General features: G+C 33.2%; 1 protein-coding gene across 1 annotated transcript; it reads right to left on the reverse strand.

Annotated features, from left to right (window-relative positions):
• Positions 1-1,185: 1,185 nt before the first annotated feature.
• LOC140045008 (vacuolar protein sorting-associated protein 53 homolog) lies at positions 1,186-23,847 on the reverse strand. The gene is made up of 20 exons (XM_072089740.1): positions 23,737-23,847; positions 22,478-22,644; positions 21,505-21,585; positions 20,389-20,505; positions 19,314-19,400; positions 18,841-18,956; positions 18,192-18,311; positions 17,429-17,504; positions 17,139-17,206; positions 16,643-16,858; positions 15,239-15,479; positions 15,006-15,097; positions 14,376-14,618; positions 11,155-11,320; positions 10,734-10,816; positions 8,439-8,666; positions 6,126-6,281; positions 5,107-5,158; positions 2,512-2,616; positions 1,186-2,100 (listed from the first exon to the last, which is right to left on the reverse strand). Exons 2-20 carry the CDS (start codon positions 22,577-22,579, stop codon positions 1,942-1,944), a joined length of 2,508 nt encoding a protein of 835 aa, XP_071945841.1. The 5' UTR covers positions 22,580-22,644; positions 23,737-23,847; the 3' UTR covers positions 1,186-1,941.
• Between the last annotated feature and the right edge of the window lie 635 nt (positions 23,848-24,482).

Here is a 24,482-nt window from a genome sequence, read left to right on the forward strand (position 1 = left end):
GTCTAATGGCTATGACATCTGTATCAAGCAGGAGGTTCCGGGTTCGAATCTCGGTTGGAGCGACTTTTTCTCACAGATTTCCTCATCTTATCGTTTCAAATTAATCAATGTTAATTTTAGTATATCACCAGGCAGTTTAGAATTTGTTCTGTGCCTGTGGTGTTTATATATATAAAAGTATCTCTTTGGAGATCCCGCTTCGTGAATTAAAAACTAAAAGATAAGGGTGTATCAATTTGATATCTGGTGCGTGTGCGTAAAATGAAGGCACTAGTGCTGTTCCGCCGTACCACACCAAGAGTGTTAAAGAGTCTCTATCCAATCGAGTTTGAACAATACCATGAAAGCCCCATGGTCTAATAGTTATAGGACAATTGCATATCAAGCAGAAGGTTCCGGGTTCAAATCTCAATTGGGGGCGACTTTTAATTATTCTCAACTGATGGATTGTCAATTTACATTAACATTGTCTATAGCCATTGCAATAAACATAAAGCATTTTGATTGTATACAAATGGAAGAATTAACCATTTTACAAAATAATCTTATACTCTGCATTGGACATATAGATTCTTTACATTATCAAACGGATAATAAATTATAAAAAGATAATGAAATAATGACAATTGTCGATAATTTTTGTAAACATTAAGCTACTTTCACATCTCTCCTTGCACTGGCATGCACCCTGAGAAAAATGTCGTGAGCGTTGAGCGTGCTTGCACATCGAGCACAAATTTGGTTATCCATTGTCAAGCAAGGTTATTCATGCTCATGTTCTGCCGATTGGACAAAAGAAATAAAATCATACAATTTCAGAAAACAAATGGCTTTTCTTACCAGATTCAAATCAAACAAATTTGGTGTAACGATCCTACTGTATGCTTTACCACTGAACTCATTTTCCACAATATTTTTCTCAGGGCACCGAACTGAATCTGGGCATGAAGTGAAAGCAGCTTTACTCAATATTTATGTTACGTGATTTCTTTCCATTTTGGTAGCTTTCTGATTAATTATAATTGTAGATTCTTTGGGAATGTGTGTATGAGTGACTTATCTTATTTGAAATACACTATATAGCCCTACTTGGAAGTTAATAATCATAATCTAATTTTTTTTTTTGGACATCATTGAAGCAGTTTGTTTTATGGAACAAAATAAATAAAACAAAAAAATACATGTACTGTTGTTTATTCCAATAACCATTTCCCACATTTAAAATAAAAAGTATATGTAAAAAAAGTATTCATATGAATTTTAACAGAATTAGAACTTTTAATGCATTATTAATATAATCATAAATTACTTATCAATTACACATACATACTGTAGGCCTACAATTAATTTCATTATTAAGACATTAGGACTTTATTTGGCCTTAGCAATCATGATGATACATTCACAGGTATCCTGGTTACCCTGTACCTAATTGGTAAGAGGTATATAGGTCCGAAATTATTCACCATTCATTTGTTATTATTGTGGGATATTGGGAGGGTTAGTTTTATGTTAAGAAAGACTAATTTTGGTAATTCTTATACACATATATTATATGACCACTTAACTGCATTATAATAAATATATAACTAAACAATTTAGTTGTTTTATTTACATTTAATGATGAATGATTTGCAATCGAATACAATAATAAATTGTAAAATACATTCAATTCTTTAATTGCAAAGCAAATTACGACTGTAATATTTACTCTTTTGTCCAAAATTACTTTATTGGTAGATGTTTAACAAAAAAAGTTGACAATGGAGAAAGTAAAGTGAGTAGAGTCAAATATAAAAAACCGGAAGCTCTTCTGGTTCAAACAATATTTCCCGTAAAGATTCAATTAGCAGGAAAGAATTTAGGACCCAATGAAACTTCCTTAACAAATTTCTTTCAACAATTCCAGTTTTATTATTTCAGTATTCTAAGAGACGTTTTTTATAATTTCTTTTTAATCAATTTTTCCAATCTTTTAATTCTGCTAGTTTCTTCACGAACTGCTGTTGCTCCATGCTGTCCCCTGCCAGTGGTTGTCTGTGATGGTAATCTAGTTTTAAATAACTCCAACATCATGTTTTGATCACTTCTCTTAAGCCCCTTTATAAACCAAAACAAAAAAATATTGGAATGTTTTTTTTAAAATGTAGGCCAGACCTCACTGGATGATTACAAGTAAAATTGTCTCCATCAACTACAACCTAAACAACTTTGGCAACTGGAAATTGACATTATCTCATGTCATTTTACATTTCCCTGCATAATCCTACTGATATTACGTACATATCAAAGCAAAAGAAGTAAGTGTAGGTGACAACCATAGCACAATTAATTGCATTGTAGCAATAAGGTGTACCACAAAACATGGTTTAAAACAAAACGCATTTCTAAACACTTGGATAAAAACACACTCTGAAAAGCTGTTTAAAACATATTTTTCTATCCCCAGTAAAAACACACCTTATGTGATTAACAAAGAAGTTAAAAATAAGATAAATTCAACAATCATACCTTCATCTCAAGAACTTTTTGGAAATTTGATGTATCTGTATCATCTAGTAATTTAAGGTAATTATCAACAAATGCTTGAATGGGATCAGCTGGAGACATCACAACCTAAATGAATGAACAACAAATGGAAAAAATAAGAATGAATATAATAAACTGCAGAGTTCAAAACACCAGGTTAAAGGCACTCCACTCTGGTGGAATGAGTTTAAAACACCAGGTTAAAGGCACTCCACTCTGGTGGAATGAGTTTAAAACACCAGGTTAAAGGCACTCCACTCTGGTGGAATGAGTTCAAAACACCAGGTTAAAGGCACTCCACTCTGGTGGAATGAGTTCAAGACACCAGGTTAAAGGCACTCCACTCTGGTGGAATGAGTTTAAAACACCAGGTTAAAGGCACTCCACTCTGGTGGAATGTGTTTAAAACACCAGGTTAAAGGCACTCCACTCTGGTGGAATGTGTTTAAAACACCAGGTTAAAGGCACTCCACTCTGGTGGAATGTGTTTAAAACACCAGGTTAAAGGCACTCCACTCTGGTGGAATGTGTTTAAAACACCAGGTTAAAGGCACTCCACTCTGGTGGAATGTGTTTAAAACACCAGGTTAAAGGCACTCCACTCTGGTGGAATGTGTTTAAAACACCAGGTTAAAGGCACTCCACTCTGGTGGAATGTGTTTAAAACACCAGGTTAAAGGCACTCCACTCTGGTGGAATGTGTTTAAAACACCAGGTTAAAGGCACTCCACTCTGGTGGAATGTGTTTAAAACACCAGGTTAAAGGCACTTCACTCTGGTGGAATGTGTTTAAAAGACCAGGTTAAAGGCACTCCACTCTGGTGGAATGTGTTCAAAACACCAGGTTAAAGGCACTCCACTCTGGTGGAATGAGTTCAAGACACCAGGTTAAAGGCACTTGTGGAGCCGTGAAATGTGCAAACAACCACATTTGTGTAAACATTTTACCTTCAAATGTGCAAACAACCACATTTGTGCAAACATTTTACCTTCAAATGTGCAAATCTGTTAAAATTCATAACCCGCAAATGTGCAAACATCACGCCGTTAAATGTAAAAACGATCAGTTTTGACGTTAAATGTGCAAAAGGTATTCTACAAATGTGCAAAGCATTCTTCAACCAAGCTCCTATTCCATTTTATATTTTTGGTTCGTAGGTCTTTCAGAGTAGAAATAACAATAGGAAAAAGAGTATAATAAAATGTTCAATATCATAACTAATTATACTGTTGTATTTTATTATAATCAAAGGCTCCAAATCGCCTCGGCTAAATTCAAGTCGGCCCCAAGTCAACTCGCCCTGAAGTCAACTCGGCCTCAAGTCAACTCGGCCAAAAACTAATCGGTCAACTAACATTCATATTCATTCTAATATTCATCCCTATAACATGCGCACTTCGTTTTTATTATTTTTCTTCTGTTCAGTAGACTTATTTTGTCCCATTCATTTGCACTTTTTGCGTTTCATACTTTAAGGTGGCCTAGTTGACGTGAGGCCGAGTTGACTTCAGGGCGAGTTGACTTGTGGGCGAGTTGACTTGGGGTCGACTTGAATTTGACTTAGACGGGTTAAAGCCTTTGATCATAATAAAATACAACAGTATAATTAGCCTAGTTATTATGATATTGAGCATTTTAAATTTATTAGACTCTTTTACCTATTGTTATTTCTACTCTGAAAGACCTACGAACCAAAAATATAAAATGTAATAGGAATTTGACTGAATAAATGATTTGCACATTTAACGTCAAAACGGATCGTTTTTACATTTAACGTCGTGATGTTTGCACATTTGCAGGTTATACATTTTTACAGATTTGCACATTTGAAGGTAAAATGTTTGCACAAATGTGGTTGTTTGCACATTTGAAGGTAAAATGTTTGCACAAATGTGGTTGTTTGCACAAATGTGACTTTTTGCACATTTCACGGCTCCACAGCACTCCACTCTGGTGGAATGTGTTTAAAACACCAGGTTAAAGGCACTCCACTCTGGTGGAATGTGTTCAAAACACCAGGTTAAAGGCACTCCACTCTGGTGAAATGTGTTCAAAACACCAGGTTAAAGGCACTCCACTCTGGTGGAATGCGTTCAAAACACCAGGTTAAAGACACTCCACTCTGGTGAAATGCATTCAAAACACCAGGTTAAAGGCACTCCACTCTGGTGGAATGCGTTCAAAACACCAGGTTAAAGGCACTCCACTCTGGTGAAATACGTTCAAAACACCAGGTTAAAGGCACTCCACTCTGGTGAAATGCACTGGGACGTAATTTTGAAAGGTAGACACATACTGTAGCAGTATTTACTATCTTTTTACTGCAAAACTCCTCTGTTTCAGGATTTTGAGTGAGTTTCTAGTTGACCAGAGATCTGTGTTTCTCTGTAGTACATTAAGTTGACGAATTAGAGAAATTGCTGGCACACAAGGAATGGACAGAAAGAGTCACATTTTCAGTTTGTTTGATTTTTGTAGTGTAAGTAACATTTATTTTATTTTTTTTTATTTATTTTTTATTTATTTATTTTTTTTAATGATATATGATCAAAAATGTGATTTGAAAACATTTAAACCTTCAAAATCATTTCTGCTTTTGTCATCCCTTTGACTACTATCTTGGTAAAACTGAAAGATAAAACAAAAAAAATTAACAAAACTGAATTTGTTTATTCTTTTTTATATTTTGGAACACAAACCAATTATATTATAAAAAAAATGGTTTTGAAGTAAATACTGAAGAATATTATCAACATATGATAAATGGCTATGTTGACAGCCAAAACAAAAACATTTTTTTTATTGAATAAGTCTACTGTCTGTATACATCTCATAGACTCTCTTCTCCCATATGTACTATTAGTCCATGGGATTTAGACTTTTAACTCACACAAATTGCAAGAAAAGGTTTTTTTGATGAAATGTGTTCTTTAGACCCTACTGAACACATTTATCAACGTTAGGACATTTTTCGACAACGGGAAGTAGCCTAATTTGCATAATTAAAAATGGCCGCCATTAATAACGTACTATGTATCTTGGAAACCGCTAGTCACAGATACTTAATTATAGTGTTAAAATCGTTAGAATATATGTTTTTATATTCACTGTAATGAAAAAGTTTGTCCAAAAATGAATAGAAGTGCTATTTCTAACATTATTGACCTTTGACCTTGAATTCTCATATCTCAGCAACCACTAATCAGAGATATACAAATTACTGAAAATATTCACTTTAAGAAAAAAATATTAGACTATGTATACATACATTATAGGTTTGGATTATTAATACATTTTAAATTAGGTCTTACATCTTACTTAGGAGAAAGTTGGTGTTGACACTATTAACAGGGCCAACAAACATGTATTATTAATCCCAGGGTCATTTTTTAGCTAAATCCCATGGACTATATGGGGTTTGAGCATGCTCAGTCCAAGTTTACAAATTCCATAATTCTGTAATACAGTTTCCTAATACTTCCGTCCTCTTGAATATAATTGCCTAAAGGAGAGGCACGAAAAATGTGGAATAAATCATAAGATCAAAATGTTTATTAATTTATGAAGTGAGAAAAGGGTATTGGCTTGAACTTACCTAGCTGGTGCTTTTCTGGCGACCTGTGACCCAATGGAAGGAAGGTCAAGTAGAACTGTCTTTAGAGAATGAGTATCAAGGAGTAACTGTTCAGCTCCAACTGTACTGATAGGTTTACATCTGTACAAGTGGTTTACAAATTGAGGAATGAAGGAGCTGTAGAATGAATTAGTGAAATATTTATAAATCTAAGTTTCAATATGAATTTTTGTATCAAGTTATGTTGTGTAAAAGTAGTTGAGGGTCACTGTACAAATCTTTTAGTCTAAATTCTGTTTACCTAGTACCCACTCTATTCTAAGCAACACGTCCTACTGTACTGTACTGTTTTAAAATCTTGCCACTTCAAAATTGTTACGCAAATCTAATAGTGGAAAGGTGTAATGTATTTTTTACCAAACATAAAACTATTTTTTTTAAAATTTATTTTCTAGACAGATTTAGGAACAATTGGGAAATGTACATCCAGATAATTGATTTCATCCACTTTTTACTTATATAATGTATTGCACTGTTACAGCTAATTGATTTCATCCACTTTTTACTTATATAATGTATTGCACTGTTACAGCTAATTGATTTCATCCACTTTTTACTTATATAATGTATTGCACTGTTACAGCATACTACCTATCATTTTTATTTTCTACATTTTATTTTCTTTTCTCTGATATGAAAACGATACAATACTATTTTTTTTTATAATATTTTAAATCAGCTGTTGCTTTACAGATTTTTTCGAGAGCTTTTCCAACGTTCGTAAGTCTGTGATTGACAGCGAAGTGTTTAAGGTGATTAAGGTTGCCGAACTTTCAACAACTTAAAAACATTAAAATAAACTTGAGTTTGTCCCGCACAACAACATCATCAGTGCAATTTAATACGTTTTAGTTATATATACCTTTATACAGCTGAGTATTTAAATATTCAGATGGATTTTGTAATAAGTTATTTGTTTATTAAGAGATGGGTTATTTTGTTTTATATATACTTATTATACATTTATTTTTAATTTGTAGTTATTGACCTAGGATATTATTTTTAATGTGTTTGTATGTGAATTTTAATCCCCACCCATATGTTCTTGAGTCTTTGTCTTTAGATGTTGGAAAGTTTCCCTGATGTAAGATGCATCACAGCCCCCACAATTAAATTTATAGATGACATGGATTTAAGATCAAAAGGAATTCCTTTGTGCCTAGATCAATGCAGTAAACAAAATTTCATCACCTTAAACATTTTGGTGTCAATCAAGGACTTACGAAAGCCCTTAACAAAATCCGCAGCAGCAGCAGCTGATGTAAGCTATTTTTAAAAAGTGCAAAAGACGTTTGGCTTGTTTCTAAAATGTATAAGATACTGTACAATATATATTTTCAATACCACTGTAAATTTGAGAATTTTAACTTTATTTCAACAATACTAGTAAAATATAATCTACACATTATGTACAGCATACATAAAACCTTAAGAAAAATGCACACTCATTAGTATATAGTATTAGAAGATATTAGATCAAAAAATAAAATAAAAGGTTTAATCATGAACCTTTAAAGTATAGTTTCATGGTTTAATTACTGTAAGAGAATGAGAGAGGAAGTTTTTTTAAAAAAGGCAGACAAGGAACCATATGTAAAAGGAGTAAATAATAAACGATAGATGGAGCTGCATGGTTGCTATCGCAACCAAAAATTTGTTCAACGCTACTATGTTGATAAACATTATAAATTTGTTTCTATCAAATTATGTATCTTAGCTTGATTTTTTTTTCAACCTAAACTGTAGTTGAAGAATAAATAGATTATTAAAAACAAATATTTATTGATCCTTTGAAATTTTAGTTTGTTTTTATTGAAAATTATTGAAAATTTAAAAGTTTTAAAATGACTACTTTAATAAGCCTATTCCAAACCATTGGTGACCTTGAAGTCACACAGGCAGGTTGAACGTATTTTTTGGTTGACTAGCAACGCAGCGCCACCTACCGTCGTGGCGTCAGCACCGAAGAACTCAAAAGGAAATTGCAATAAGCAACAAAAGGCGGCTGATAAAAAGGTAAGTGAAATAAACAATTTGAGCTATCTGATGCTGATACCATGGACCTGGTCCAAGCTGATACTATTTCCTAAGTTCCTAATTAAAAGGGCATGGAAACACAGTGAAGCCTTCTACCTTGTTATTAACCATACAGTCACCCTATTTTTTAATTGAATTTTGATTTGTAATTCATTGAATTGTTTTCAATATTGTGTTTTTGATGTCTCTCACATTTGCATGATCATTCATAAATACATGTACAAGTTAAATACTCACTTGACAAATTTAATACAGAATTGTGTGAAATACTTTCTAGCCGATGCTAAATTATCCCTTATGTTTGGTAGAACTTGCTTAATATGCGAGGTGACTGCGGTGACATAGCTACTTTGATCTCCTACAGCCTCCACCACTGACCAGTTGACTTTGTTCATAGCTGTCAAGGCAGGTTCACAAAGAGCTTCAAGATCTTGTACCAGTAGATGAATACAGTTGGCTATAACACTGTGAATATAACAAAAAAGTGTAACCATTTGTGACCAACCACACATGCAATAAGAGGTTAGGGTGACAGATCCTGTTCTATCAACCTATTGTGTGCGTCATCTATAATTATACTCGGCATTCGAAATTGGAGCAATGCTTTCAAATGTTTTAACCTCTGTTAAAACTAGATGTATGAATGTTTGTGGAACAAATAATTTCTTTCAGTGAAAATGAAAACCTTTTCATTTTGCTTCATCTCATGAAAATATAAACATTCAGGGCTCGATATTTCACTAGTCCGGCGTACAATGTCTAGTTAAAACTGCTCTGGGTTAGTCAATCTTCCACCCAACAAGCCCGGGTGTCTAGTGTGTAAATAATTAGGCTAGGCCTAGAGAATATTTAGGCCTAGACTTTTAAAATGCATTATTAAAATACTCTAGCCACTGGCCTAATTGTTTGTAGTCCATCATTTTTATAGAGCGCCTTCGCAATCACGTTCCTCGTTAACGTTAACGAAGGAGAGCAACTAATCACGCTCCTTAAATCAGCGTGTCAAGTCACCAATAAGGGGATTCCCCTGTCTGCTTTCAAGTGCCAATTTACTTCCATTACACCTCACAGTGTATCCAGTGCGGTGTCAGATAAATGCCTCAACTAGTCTTTTAAGCCAGAACAAGTACAACCAAATGGTTGCTTTTATTGAACAAATCAATTTTAATGTATAAAATATAGTTAATAAAAAAAAAATGTTAATAGAAGTAGGCCTATTTTTATTAATTAGAGGAAGATGCTTCACTTCTGTCTTTGGAATTTTAATTAATTTTTTTCTCCGAAAAAAATCAACCAATTTGGTTACCCAAATTTAGTGACAAAACATGTGCTCTAGTCTCACCATCCCAGCAGCTGGTCTAGCTCTTCTAGCAAGCATCGCGTGTGTGTGACCGCCGTATGTAAACACAGCCAAATACCCTTTCCTTAATTACATTTTTAAGATGTAATATTCAAATGATACTTAGTAACTTGTCATTAATATTTTTTTTGTATTACTTTGTGAAATACAGGTACTTAATTTTTGTTTTTAATTTCTAGGCCTAGCCCTATATTATTTATTATAGGCCTAGTAGTAGACAGGTTCCATTTCTGAAAAAACAGCCTAGAAAACGAATCAAGAAGCATTTTTGGGTAGAAGCTGGGATCCACTTGATTTAGGATATTTCGACCTTGCTGATTACGAATATGGCGGATCCCAGGCGAAATTCGGCCATCTAAGCCCTTAATTTGCATAATTAAAAATGGCGGCCATTTTTTATAATTACCCTATATCTCGAGAACCACTTGTCACAGATAATTAATTTTGGTGTCAAAATGTTTTAAATATATGTTTTTATATTCACTTTAATGACACATTTTCTCAAAAAATGGATGCAAGTCTTATTTCTGGCATTTTGACCTTTGACCTTGATTTATCGTATCTCAGTAACCAATAATCGGAGAGACACGAAATAGGGCTCAAATTGTTCAAAAACTATACATTCATATTTATTATAATGAAATGTTTTTACAAAAAATGGCCGATTCTACAACTATTGACCTTTGAACTATTAGTCAAATATAATAATATAATAACTTTGAAAATTGTGGTCTTACGAATTTTTTTTTCGTTTTAAATTGTTTAAAACATGTGTGTTTCTATCCAGTCTAATGGCACATTTTGTACAAGAATAGCCGATAGTATGGTTATTGACCTTTGAACTACAGCATAGGCCTACTGTATAAACTAACTAGAACTTACAGTAGTTTAGTTAGTTTTGATTCAGGTGTGCGGTATATACCCAGTAAGATTTAGTCAATAAGCGGACTAGTGAAACATCCAGTGGGCTAGTGAAACTCACATTGAACAAGCCCAGTGGTCTAGCTAGTAAAATTTCAAAAATCGAGCCCTGACATTAATCACCAAATGACATATATTAGATGAAGACCATTAGAATTTTTTAAAGTTTGTCGTTTTTTCCTATTTTATTTATATACATTTATTTTATTGGTTTGTGTATTTCGTTTATGGAGGTGTAACAAAATGCTTACTTGTGGAATAGGTCAACCTCATTTGTCAGATCCACTTTGTTTCGTAGATCAGTATTTATCTTCTCTCTTAGTTTTCCCTCAAGCTGTAACAAATGCATTCAAACAAATGATTTAAGCCTGAAGCCAAGATTTTGACAGGGGTTCGTTTTTTCCCCAAAAGCTAGGCTACAGTATTTCAGCCAATTTACTATTGCTGCTGGTCACTTTTGGAAAAAAGGATGTTTGTTCAAATACTCAAACACTCTATGCTTAAATTCAGTACATAAAGCCTCTATTAAGGAAACACTTTTAGGACCTAACAAGGTGTCCCCTAATAGGGGTGTCACTGAATAGGGGTTGATCTTAGTGTCAAATATATGTTTCAGTAGATAGTGTGGAGGTGTCCTAAATAACTATACTAATAATTTCAAAGTTATCTAACCTGTTGTGTAGTTTCAAGACAGTACTCAGCTGTACACAAGATGCTACAAACCAGGAACTGTTCTTTACTTGTAAATCTTGTCACTTCTGTAGAAGAGTCTTTAAGTCCTTCTTTTAATAATGTTGAAATGTTCAAAGATGACACACTTGGTGTATTCACTACGGCTCTGAAAATAATATACAAATAATGAATGTTTATGAGTTGGATGGTGAATACATTTCATGAGTTTAAAGATATACTGCTGTGTTTAACAAGGTGAAACCGAGTTAATTAGACCAGTCAATCTTTCATCAAATGAAATAGTTTCTCCATTCAACAAATAAAAAACAATTATTATCTATTTTATAACACACCTACTGTTTTAAAATAAACCTATATTAAATGTATCCATTGAAAATCATTGATAAAGACTAGGCAGGGAAAACTAGGTAATTAAAAAAGGCAGTCGACTTTGGACGCGGAGTAAAACAGTTATAGACAGCAAATTGCAAGAGTACAATCAGGTGTGTTATAATACATTTACACGTACTGCAACTCAATTTATCTTTCCTAGATCAAACAGGAAGGTTGGTTTCTGATACGATTATGCCCAGCCCATACACGTTCAATTGCTTTGCCATTAGCCAATTGGTTTCCACAACATTTCATTAGGATCTATGTGACTGATAGTACCAAAATGGTTTGATTTCATCTAAAACCCTTCCCACTTTCAATATAAATTAATCAATGCTAGAATTAATGAGACTATGAGGGGCACTTGTTTAGGGAAACATAACAATAAAGTGAGTAAACACATCATCTGGTTTTATGCATTTTAATGTCAACATTGTCAAAATGAAATTTTAAGGTACATATAATTTTCAATCTGAAATTTGCCCTTTACAAAAAAGCCATATACGAACCGTATACGAGAGCGTATTTGATCATTTATAAACAAGTTCCTCCATATACAATTTCTATACGACACGTATACGACCCATATGCTGCATCGTGATATACGAGAACGAACGCGAAAAGGGAATATCCCACTTTTTGCATAATAATATTCAATTTACTATGCTTTATTGTTCATTTTGTATATATTTAATAATGTATGATGGTAATTTGCAACAAAAAAAAAAAAAATATCACGAAATAATACCTGCATGCAAATCTGTACTGAATAGTTTACGTAATAAATTAATAGCACAAAAGGGATTGTGAAACTGTCGATACGGTAATGGAATTCGACTAGAAAGCGAAGCACACATGGTAAATCCTGGGCGTAAATCAAGCGTTGTTTAATTTCTGTTAACAAAATCGCCGCTGAGCAAGCTAGCTACTATACTGTTGATGATGAAAAATGTTAAGTAATTCGATTTGCAAAACAATATATTTTTATCATTTTACGTTAAGTTCTAGACAACATATCAAGTCTAACATTATTGATTTTTTGTAATATGTATTTAGGTTTAGTTTAGTAATAATATTGTTGATGATTGATAAATTATTACTGTAATGAAATGCAAAACAATTCAGTACAGTTATTATGTGTTTTCCTGTTTATTGGATGTTCACATTTTGTCCAATTGTTCTTTTTTTTGCTGGTAGACATTGTTTATTAATCTAAAGTTCTTGTCTACTAATTGATATGCTAATTAAGTGTTAATGGGAAATGATTGCGAGTTGAATTGGCTCAATCGTGGGCGATTGTTTGTAACCTGAATTTTGCATTTAATTTTTGTATAGTACAGTTATACTTTATATTGAATATAAGCCTATTTTTAGTTAAAATGTTTAATTTAATTGTTGTAGTGATTGCATGGGAATTGTCTGAATAATACCATACAATAGATTACATGTAAATGCATGCACAGTAAATCGCATCAATAGACTTTCAAGACCGGCTGGAAACTAAAACTCCCCTTTATTAACAATCAATCCTCGGACCTGTCATTTGTACGTATTGTTGCTCAAAGATGTAAACAGACTTGAATCATGTTCTCCTGATACAGCAAAACATTTATTTTTTAGACAATGACTATTTGCTTTAATACTTTTTAACTTTAAAACAATGTGGATACTATTTGACATTGAAATCATTGTACTATTGTTGTAAATGTAAGCGATTGTGTAAAAAATCACAAAAATACAAGTTAAACAAGAAAGCCACTCCAAAATTCTCCCACAAAAACATTTCTTCTTAATGCTGTGTGTGATTTAGGCTAATTTCACTACAAGCATGTGTATGCTAATTTGGTGTAATGGTTATGTAACCAACCTTTCAACCAACAATAGTATCAGTTGACAACAATAGAATAGAAACGTCAACAAACAGGTGAATTTTAAAAGAAATAGGTTTTTTAAAACTACTCGTATTAAAAGACTTATAAATAAAATCTAATTATGTTTTAAAATTATAAATCACAAATTATAACTCTTGCCTCTTGTACAAAAATGAAGTAGTTATCGAGAAAATGCAATTTCAGTTTACTTGTTACTTTAAGACTGCTCGCCGGTTTTTGAAAATTCTGTCCTATCTTTTAAGACTAGCAGGTCTGAAAATTTTAAAAAGTGGTCCAGAACTGGGACTGTGATCCGGATTGCCTTTAATGGAGTGACCATTTTGCTGTCTTACATACTAAATAATTCAGTTTATGGACATTACTGTTATTTTATTGATTGATTTTACTTTATGTAAACTATAATATTGGTTTATAAATATACGAGATACTGTTTGTATGTTTTTTTATGACGCACTCCTTTGATCGTCTTCAGGGAGCGACAGTAGTTCGTATACAATTTGTATACGTTCCGTATACGGCATTTTTATCATGAATAAACAACGTATACGTCCGTATGATAAACGTATACAACACCAACTCTTTGTTTAGCAACAGAGTGGAAATAATGTAAATAGTGAAAACGTATACGATCCGTATACACCGTATATGTTTTAAACGTATACGATTCGTATACTGCTACTTTGCTCAAATCAATTAAAAAAATGATATGCCTATTTAAACTTCACATTTGTAAAAATCAGACACATACAGTAGGATCACCTTTTAAAGTAAAATTAAATAGCAATAAAAGAATTTGACGTATAAATTCACATACTAAAGTCTGTTGTGATAGCCTTTGCAAGCGAGCTCAGCATCCTGTTGTTTGATTGCCTTGGTATCACTACCTACAATTTATCATGGTACAGGTAACATAATTATTGACCATTCAATACTCACTTTGGTAAAGTTCCACTTAGAAGTCTCATGGCATATATACGCAGGTATTTCTGGAATGTTGAGGTAAGAGACAGCAAAGGTGTCCCTGTACTTAGTTGTGAACACTGTACCATGCATTTTTTGTAATAAACAAACAAGTCAGCACAACTTGGAAAAATAGCTCCTCCCTGTTCCGACTCTACTCGAGGCGGACCATTTGTTTTGAAGTCGGCTACAAACCTTTCAATCAACTCTGAAAGATTTCTTTAAAAACAAAACACTGGCATTTACTATTATCTCAAAATCTTTTACCCTTGGGTTGGCCAAAAATGTTTTGGAACGTTCACTTTATCATTCTTGAATTTTATATCATAATCACAGGTCAGATCTTGTGATGCAAATATATTTAATTACTATAATAACTATTTTTTTTTCAATTTGAATTTATTTAAACTATTTGATGTAATAGAATTGTACGTATTCTGAAAGCAGCAACAACTTTAGTGTTGTTTCCGAGTAATTATTACCATTACAATCTTTTAAAATAACAATTTATTATTGTGATAGCTTTACTACACCAGTTTAAAAATTTGGGGTGCTCACATTTAATCTAAACAATGGGAAGATTATTTATCCATTAAGTATACTTACTGATCTTGTGACTGAATGTATATATGAAGATGCGATTCAAAACATCCAGAAATAATTCCTTGAAATGGTGACTGTTGTGCTTTCATGGCAGTCTAAAGAAAATAACAATATTTCATTAATGTATATATAAAAATTAAATACTTGCAATATGCTTATATATTTATCCTGTATATCATTTCATTAAACCAAAGAAATTAATGGAGGTATATTATACAACTGAATTATGTACTGACCTTCATCTCAATTTGACCCTCTTCAAATGGATTGTCTACACCAGCATCCTCATCCTCTTTGGTTTCCTCTAGAACATTGACATCAACTGGTGAGGTTGCCTCTCCTGGTGGTAGCAGTGTCGTACCTGAGAATCTTTTGGTGATTAACGTCTCAAAGTTTGTGGTTCTTTGTATGGAGAAAAGCAACAACTTGACTTCTATCTCTGTTGAACGTTTCTGCATTAATTTAGAAAGCTCATCTCTTAAAGAAGAAAGATAATATGCCAATGATAAACAAAGCATATCATTAACTAAATAGGACTGATGAAATTCTGCCTTGAATCATTACATTGTGCCACAATTGCAAGCGAAAGTGGTAGAACCGTGTGTAGCACAATCGACTGGAACGGTGCACACATTTTTCACATGCCATGCATTGAGAGATGATACGAAATCATGGCAATCAATGCTGTGTACCTACATGTCCTACATTTTGTGCATGTCAAAAATACCCTGCACATGAAAAATGTTGCGAGCATGAAAATCATGTTTTTTTCTATTGAATTGTGATTTTCCAGCTCCAGTAAAATTAATCCTTTAAAAATATTCAACCAGGTCATTTCTTAAATGTGCGTTATAAGGTTAATTATGATAAAAAGAGAAAAACAATGCACTACCTAAGTAGCTCGTGTCAAAAAGTTCTCTCTGACGTTTCTAGGCCTAGCCTATTTAGGCTTAGTTTTGTAGGCCTAACTGGTAAAAAGCGGTAACATACGAACATGGTACGCTAGCTGTAGGCCTGATGTTGTCTCGTGCTGAATTAATTGTCTTTTGTTTTTTTGGCAGAATCTGTTACTGCAAACTGAGGAAGACCTGGTATTTTCGCTGAAAATTTATGGTCGAAGTGGGTGCATCACATCACAATATGAAAATATCAATCCGCGCGCGATGCATGTTGAGATTTATAGCCAGCCACTAAAATTATGAGAATCAACTTATTTTTCACATTTTTAACTGTTTAACGACGAAAAAATTGCAAACGGTCCATGTAGTATTTATTTTTACATAAAATGTAGTGCGTCACCTTAAATTAGGTTAAAATACCCTTAACCTCTCTGCAATAACACATCTGTAAAAACGGACATATCACATAACTGGTACTGGTTCAAGTAACCGTCTTCATAAAGACATCTGGTAGCCATTGACATAAAGATGGCATTTGAATTAATAAAAATCATGCTTGATCAAATTAGTCAACTTAGTATCCGCTGTAGACTTAACACACACACAATGTCTTTGTACAATTTTTAAAATCCTGAAATAATTAATATTTGATTTCTCAAATATATTTATCGTCGACCTTCCATTGATCAACTGTACTGTAATGTAATGAATTTCATTATAAAGTTAATTTAATATTTTTACCTTGTGATATTACAAAATTCTACACATATTCGTTCACTGACTTCCCATTCGGCAGGAAACATCCGTCCATACTTCTCTTCATATTCCACTAGCGCCCTCTTGATCCAGGCATATCGTCTGTCTATTTTATCTAGCCAAGCTATGTCCTGGTTTTCTTGAAACAAGTGAAGGTATTCAGACAGTTGGAGCTTCACAAACCATTTTAAAAGATCTTTTCTGATATAGAATATTAATTAATTTTTAGTATAACAAACAGACAGTACAGTTATATTACCTTGCATTTCAGCAGGAGATGAGTAAAATATATTAAAGTTTAAATTTAGAAAGTGACTATCAGCATAATCAACTAAGCTTGTACAGTAATTTGTTATTTTCTACCAACAAGATTCAAAACTATGCTATGATTCTCAAAGCTTCATTTTGCACCAGCATGCTCTCTTTACATCATTACATATTATGAATGTTTCAGAGGGTTCAATACTGATTTTAAACTTACTTGACTTTAGGTTCTAAAACATTGACAACAAGACATGCTTCAGTAAGCTGCTTCTGATTTCCAATTGGCTGAAAAGAAATGATGAACATGAATTAGTTCTTGTTAATTTCCGAGTTTAAGAAAGTACATTACATTTGACATCTCTGGCAACATGTCTGTGAAAGACATAGTCACGATAGTACCGGGAGGTTTCCCAGTTCACATAAATCAATGACACTTCTTATCAAATCCTATACATTCATAGTCATAAACATAAAGTAAGGATGAAACCAAAGAGCTTGTAAAATTACCTTACTAGCATTTGCAAATGCTTCTTCAAAATCTGATAAAATCTGCACACCAAGTTCTCCTTGTATTTTCTTTACTCTAAAAATTGATTTTGAATTATTACTGTATGATCTAATATCTGTAGATCTTCATCAACACTAATTGTGTGCTACCCCACGGTTAATATGTGCAAATTACCTGAAGCAGAAATATGGAAGTGTTGAATCAATCTTGACGTTATTCATTTGATTGCAGAGGAATACATCCGATTAGTAATTTTAAGTAGTTTATTTAAAAAAAAAATGTTTAAAATACTGGAGTGCTAGGAATTTCAAGATTTGATTTTATTGGAGCTAGTCGCACCTACCCCTTCTCTAATATTGACTGTGCATCTCTTTTTTAAAAATAAAAATTAATCATGAGATATTGAATTGAAGTATATTAAAGATGTATTTTCCCCCTGAAAAATAATTTTTAAATTTGTTTTTGTTGAATATGCCATTTTAATAATAATAATAGTTATCCACTTCAACAAAAAAATTATTTACCAAAAAAACTGTAATTTAAAGCAAAAAATGGTCAAATTGGCTGCCAGCCAATGGATTTTTGGTTAAATTAACCATTTATTATGTTATTTTATAAGTGAAAACATCATTTGTTTTTGCTTCAATTTCTATAGAAGTGATTATAAACTTGATTAAAACTACAAAATAACCTATTCAAAGTCTGATTTAATTAATCGTCATTTTTCATGTTCTTGGAGAACAATACATCTTTAAAACTTACTTATCAGCGAGTTGACGAATTTGAGGAATGGCCATATACTTATTAAAGTGTTCTAAAACATTGACAACTCCTTGTAAGAGATTGGCAACATCTGCATATTGCCTTCTTCTTGTCAAAGACCTATAAAATACAAGTATCCAAAGTTGCAACATTTATTTAAGTAAAATAACTAATTTCCTGGTCTTAAAATCTAATAACCCACTTTTGTTCATAAGTGTTAATTGTGAAATAGCATGTTATTTTTAGGAAAATGTTGTTTCATTTCAGTGAACTTAGATGACAAATATCTAGGCCTAGCTAGCCTAGGCCTAAATCATCCAGATCTTTAGGGGGAAATAACCAATTTTTGGGCATTAAAAATTGGCGAAAACCTGAAATATTTGCGCCAACGAGTAACAGTATATTTTGTATACAAAGAAAATTGATTATATCTTGAAAAAACCCCCAACATTGTTGCTTAATTTATGTCATCTATAGATAGTGAATGAATTTGCTTATGGTCATCGTCATCAGCAACTGACTAAATGTATAAAAACAAAAACACTGAATCCTTACTGATTTAAGCAGGGATGTCTATTGCTACTTACTCTAAAGTATCAAAAACACTGAATCCTTACTGATTTAAGCAGGGATGTCTATTGCTACTTACTCTAAAGTATCAACTCCACCTACAAGCATGTGTAGGTGATTTAATGTGGTTATTGATGCTGTTAGGTGGCGCTTTGCATGGTCAAGTTGTTTTATGTCTCTTGTTATTTCTTTTACCTGCAAAAAGAGTAACAGTATATTTTATATACAAAGAAAATTGATTATATCTTTAAAAAACCCCTATCTTGAAAATACCAAGCATCAATGGTATTATGAATAATTGAAAAAAACATTCTTTATCTCGAATTAAAATCTCATTTAAAACGTGAGTAAATGGAAGTGGAAGAGCTCCTTAATAATTTGAACTATATATTGGTATCTCAAATCTTTAAACGAAGGTATGAATGACCAAGAGACAACCTACCATGTTTATGTATTTCGGATTTAACAAAATAATATATTTCATGTGATCAATAGATCGCGAAAACTATGGACCAATATAAGATCTCTATTTAATGGTCAACATTTACTTACCATTTCTTCGGATTTATTTGCTTTTTCTTTAATATCTTTAATTCTCTTGAATAGTTCTTGAATAGCTTTTTGTGCCTCGGCTAAGGCCTATAAAAACAAAAAAAAACATTAACAGCTGTAGCTTGGTGGTCAGCATGATTGCCTTTCACTCTCAAGGTTCAATTCTTACCTAGTGTCAGAGATTTAACTCAACTCTTTTTACTAAATTCCCTAAGCTTCTGAGATTTTGGGCTGCTGGACATAAGGTTATCAAATACCAATGAGTAATGCTATCAATAGATTTGCAATCTGCTCTCTCTATTTATTTGTGGAACTGAGTCAAGACAAGGAGAGACAAATATAATAAATAATACACCATTGATAACTGGTAAAAACACCATATAAACAAAATGCATATTGTACATAATAATGCCAAGTCGTATAAGCATTCAGCTGATTCAACACTGACTGTAGCAATGGGTATTCGTATCGAGTCTGCTGATTCAACACTGACTGTAGCAATGGGTATTCGTATCGAGTCTGCTGATTCAACACTGACTGTAGCAATGGGTATTCGTATCGAGTCTGCTGATTCAACACTGACTGTAGCAATGGGTATTCGTATCGAGTCTGCTGATTCAACACTGACTGTAGCAATGGGTATTCGTATCGAGTCTGCTGATTCAACACTGACTGTAGCAATGGGTATTCGTATCGATTCAAGGAAGATATGTTGGCAACCATAATTGCTCAAGAAACTAAGTAAAACTATTTGCTTATTTCATCTCCAACTCATCAATACAAAACATGAACATTACATTGTTTTACTAGCCTAGCAACTGGCTCTCATTTCACTGTTTACTGGTTTCTATAAGATCACAAAACACAAACAACTGGCTTCCATTACTGGGACTATGGCTACTATTATTTCACTGTTTCTGATTAGGTTTCAAGTAAATTTGAAGGATGGTTAAACACAGGTTGACTGTATCTATAGTAGTAATACTTTGATTGTTTGACCATTCAGACAATTAAAGTTAGACTTGTTTTCACAGAGTGCATATAAATTACATTAAAAAGAAAAAAAATGTTATACCTCTCTACCATCCTGACCAGCATTGGTTTGTCCACGCACTACAGTGCGAATGTTGTCATCTAGCCGATAAATCTTGGTTTTCATTTTGTTGATTACTTCATCAATATTAGCAAGAGACTAAAATAAAATATATATCATGATGGATGATTAATTCTATTTATTAACTAGAAAGCCACTCCAAGAGTGCATACCTCCGCCTACTGTAAAATTCACAAATCAAACGAGTGAAATTTGAAAAGAATAGATTTTTTAAACTACTCGCACCACATCAAATCAAATTACAAATTATAACTCTTGCCTCTTGTACAAAAATGAAGTTTTTTGGACAAGTAGTTCTCGAGAAAATGCAATTTCAGTTTACTTGTTACTTTAAGACTGCTCGCCGGCTTTTGAAAAATTCTGTTCTATCTTTTAACACTAGCAGGTCTAAAAAAGTATACTAAAAAGTGGTCCAGAATTGGGACCATGGTCCCAAAATTTAATGGAATTGTCCTTGACCACATATCTATCTGTATATTTATTTTGGTAAAGATCTTGTAATTACTTTTTGCGTAATCCTGCTAACAAACAAACAAACAGACAAACAAACACATGCGATCGATTACATATACCTCCTTGGCGGAGGTAAATTACTTCAAACAAAGGATTACTTACAATTTAATATTTTGATTACAAGTGTGTAAAAGGTTAAGTTTGTATTCAAATTCAAAGTTCAACAAACTGGTCATATTTTATCCTAACATGATACAATTTTAATTAACCTTACATAAAATTATTTTAATACATTTTTAACATTAACATAATACTTCAGTTTGTATTATACATTACCACAGAACTCCTAAAATAATTAAAGTAATATAGTAAAATATACTGAATATTTAAAAAGGATTACAATTAAATTACCTAACACTAAGCAACAATATTTCAGTATTACTCTCTATTTAACATTTTAAAGAATTTAAAACATACAAAATGGTATGAAAAGATGTTAAACTGTACATGATTAAAACTGTAGAATAATTCTCAATTCTGAATGAATTATACATTTTCTATCTTAATCTTATACATGCGACCCTCCATACACTTTATGCAAAATGTCTGTATTCCAATACATACCTGCTCTGTAGGGAATAATGTGTTAATGTATTCTACAGCATTAAAATCAGGACTGTCCAACGGATCATTGCTTGGTAATACCTGTTGAAAGTTAACAAATTATTGTTTTATTTTTTGTCCTTGATTTATCAATTACTGTTATTTCAGTAGAACTCTATGGGAACACCTTCAGGTGTCCTTCATAATGGTACATTGTGGCTGAATTGTGAAATTGACACCCACGTTCATTTCACAACAAAGTGTCTCTTAAATATGGCATATCCCCTGCATAGAGGTGGCCTAAAGGAAGGATTCTACTATCAGTATAGACAATTCTAGATCACCTGCTTACCACCAAAGAACAATTTGGATTCGCCTCCTGATTTCGAACAAATTTATGCATTTTTTATGATATAATAATAATTTTATTTAGATAATACATTCTGAAAATAGTGAATACTGATTTTAAATGCAGTTTGAATTATTAAGTTTTGATAAAGTGATTTCCAGAGCCCTTGATCAATGTTAGAACCAATCAAGGTGCTCTAAACAGTCCTGGCTTTGTTTGTATCAAACCTGGTAATTATCGCTGTTGGTTTCGACTGAATAAAATAAATAAATAAATAAAATATAGAGAGGCTGTGCACTATATTTAGATTTAGTACTTACCTGGATGGCAAAATTGTGAAACTATTCAGTGTTTATATTGTTTGGTGACCAAAATTTGTCCTGTTCATTCTTGAAACATTTATGGAGCATTGAAAACTCATCAGACAAAATTATATTCCATTTATTAATTGGTCTTAGTGTAAAAAAAATCTTCCTTGCTCTAGTATTTAATAATGGTTTGTAGATTTTGCATTTGTCTCCCCTTGTGGTACATATATTGAATTCAAATTATGATGTTCACATAAAAAATCTTACTGTAAGTCAATTAGGAGCAACTGAAATGGGGAATTCATTATAAATATTATATGGATAATTTAAATGTTACCTGTTGTATTGCTTGCTGGACCTCTGGAGGTAAGTTAATTATAGAGTTCATGTAGTCATCCTCAATAACGTCAACATCATCATCTTCGATGATATTTGCCATTTTGAAAAAAACAACTTTTTTTTTAAGCACGATACTTTTTATCTGAGTAAATGACTTCCAAAGAACTGTGTAAAAGAAATTTAAAAATATTTTTTGATTTGCACAAGGCATTTATTTTTATTTATTTTATTTTACCTTATTTATAGGTGACCCTAAACAGTATGCTTACAATCAAGGAGGCCCTCATGATCAGTTATGATAAGTGTGTGTGACAGTGGCTGTGCGTATACTACAGTAGTACACCGGGGGTAAGTAACCCCCTATTCATCTCGACAGATGTACTAGGTTATTTATTTAAAGTGCACAGAGCCAGATGTGTACACTGGACCTACAGTTTATAGTCCTTTCCTTATCCGAGAAGACTTGTTCTACCACCAGAACCATGGACCGAGTGAGACTCGAGCCCGAAAAATGATGGGAGAGGTGTGTCATTTGTCCGATGTGCACCTCTCCTGGGGGTCGTATAGTGGGTCATACAATTGAAAAGTGCATTAGCATTGGCGCACCATGTTTTTGGCCGTAATGAACATATTATATTTTGTCCTTTGTTTGGCCAAAATGCACTGTGACGAGGCCTCCATCCAGAGCTTCTGACTGGCTCTCTTTATTTAGGCCCACACTCACAGGCTAGGCCTAGCTAGCTAGAGGCAGGTATTCAGCTAGGCTCCTACTACTAGCTACCTAGCCTAGGCCTATATTATTAGGCTAGAGGTAGGGTAGGCTAGTCTTTAGTCTCTAGTCTATAGGCCTTACTTACTAGGCCTAGCCTAGATCTCTAGAGCCTAGCTTACTCTAGGTAGGGCCTAGGCTAGCCTCTATCTATCTAGCTAGCCTAGTAAGTAATTAAGTAGGCCTGGGCTAGGGCCTAACTAAGGGGATAACTAAGCTAGGCCTAGCCTAGCTTACCTATTAGGCTAGGCTAGGAGGAGTAGCCTATAGGCCTAGTAGCCTAGTAAGTAGAGGAGGTAGCCTACTAGCTAGCTAGGCTAGGCCTGGCTGGCATAAAATAGTATCACATCAGTATAGTAAGTAGGCCTAGGCCTAGGCTCCTTACTAGCCAATCATCTAAAAAATTAGCGTCGACACCAACAGTCCTGTAGGCCTAGGCCTAAAACGAATATTTTACAAATACAGAAAAGAGATAATAGTATACCTACAATTTAGCGGTACTTCATGTTACCGTTTAAAAGCTGGAAACTAATGTAGCAATCAAGTTTGTTATCGATTATTAATAATTACCGTAAGTATACACCCTCTCTCGGCCTCTCTCTCCTCACTACTCTTCATCATCACTACTCTAGCCAGCCAGGTATATAAACTATACCAAAGAATATATATCACAAGAAGGAGTAATCCGCGATTTTCCCTGTAACAGTAATATTGTCCATGTGGTAGTGCGCCGCCATAAGTGTGGATGTATCTGGGATGTATACAACTTTTTGTGACGGTTTCACTAATCAAAGGCTGGACCACCGGTAGTATTTTCATGATAAAAAATGTTATCAACTACATGCCAACATCATGTTAAATACTATTTGGATATTTAATTGTTCGTTTTATGCAATTTATTTAGTAAAAACTGCCGTATAAACAGTTTGCTTTATCAACCGGGCGCTACGATAGCGTGACCGGGCGTGTTAGTGTTTACGCGTTTTCACGAAGGATAGTTTAATAATATTCCTATATTTAACTTGTTTCTGGTAAAACAAAATAAATGTTAACGACTTTTAACATTTTGTCCTATTAATAACATGTATTTTATACTAATTTATATCATAAAAACAATACTTAATTTACCGGGCGTAGAGTAGTACAGGGCAATGGTAAAGAATAGGCCGTGCTGAGTAACGATTCGTTGATTTTTGGTGTTGCTGTGTTAGGCCTTTTTTGTGAACTAACTTAG

This window comes from Antedon mediterranea, chromosome 3 (genome assembly GCF_964355755.1).
Source record: "Antedon mediterranea chromosome 3, ecAntMedi1.1, whole genome shotgun sequence".
Taxonomy (NCBI): Eukaryota; Metazoa; Echinodermata; class Crinoidea; order Comatulida; family Antedonidae; genus Antedon; species Antedon mediterranea.

Excerpts from the sequence above, each read along its gene's own strand:
- LOC140045008 (XM_072089740.1), bottom strand. The coding sequence starts at position 22,579 with ATGGCAAATATCATCGAAGATGATGATGTTGACGTTATTGAGGATGAC. Across the intron at positions 11,321-14,375 it reads CTAAGTGGAACTTTACCAAA|AGCCGTAGTGAATACACCAA; the intron begins GTGAGTATTGAA and ends TATTATTTTCAG. Across the intron at positions 8,667-10,733 it reads GAGGTTGACCTATTCCACAA|TGTTATAGCCAACTGTATTC; the intron begins GTAAGCATTTTG and ends TTATATTCACAG.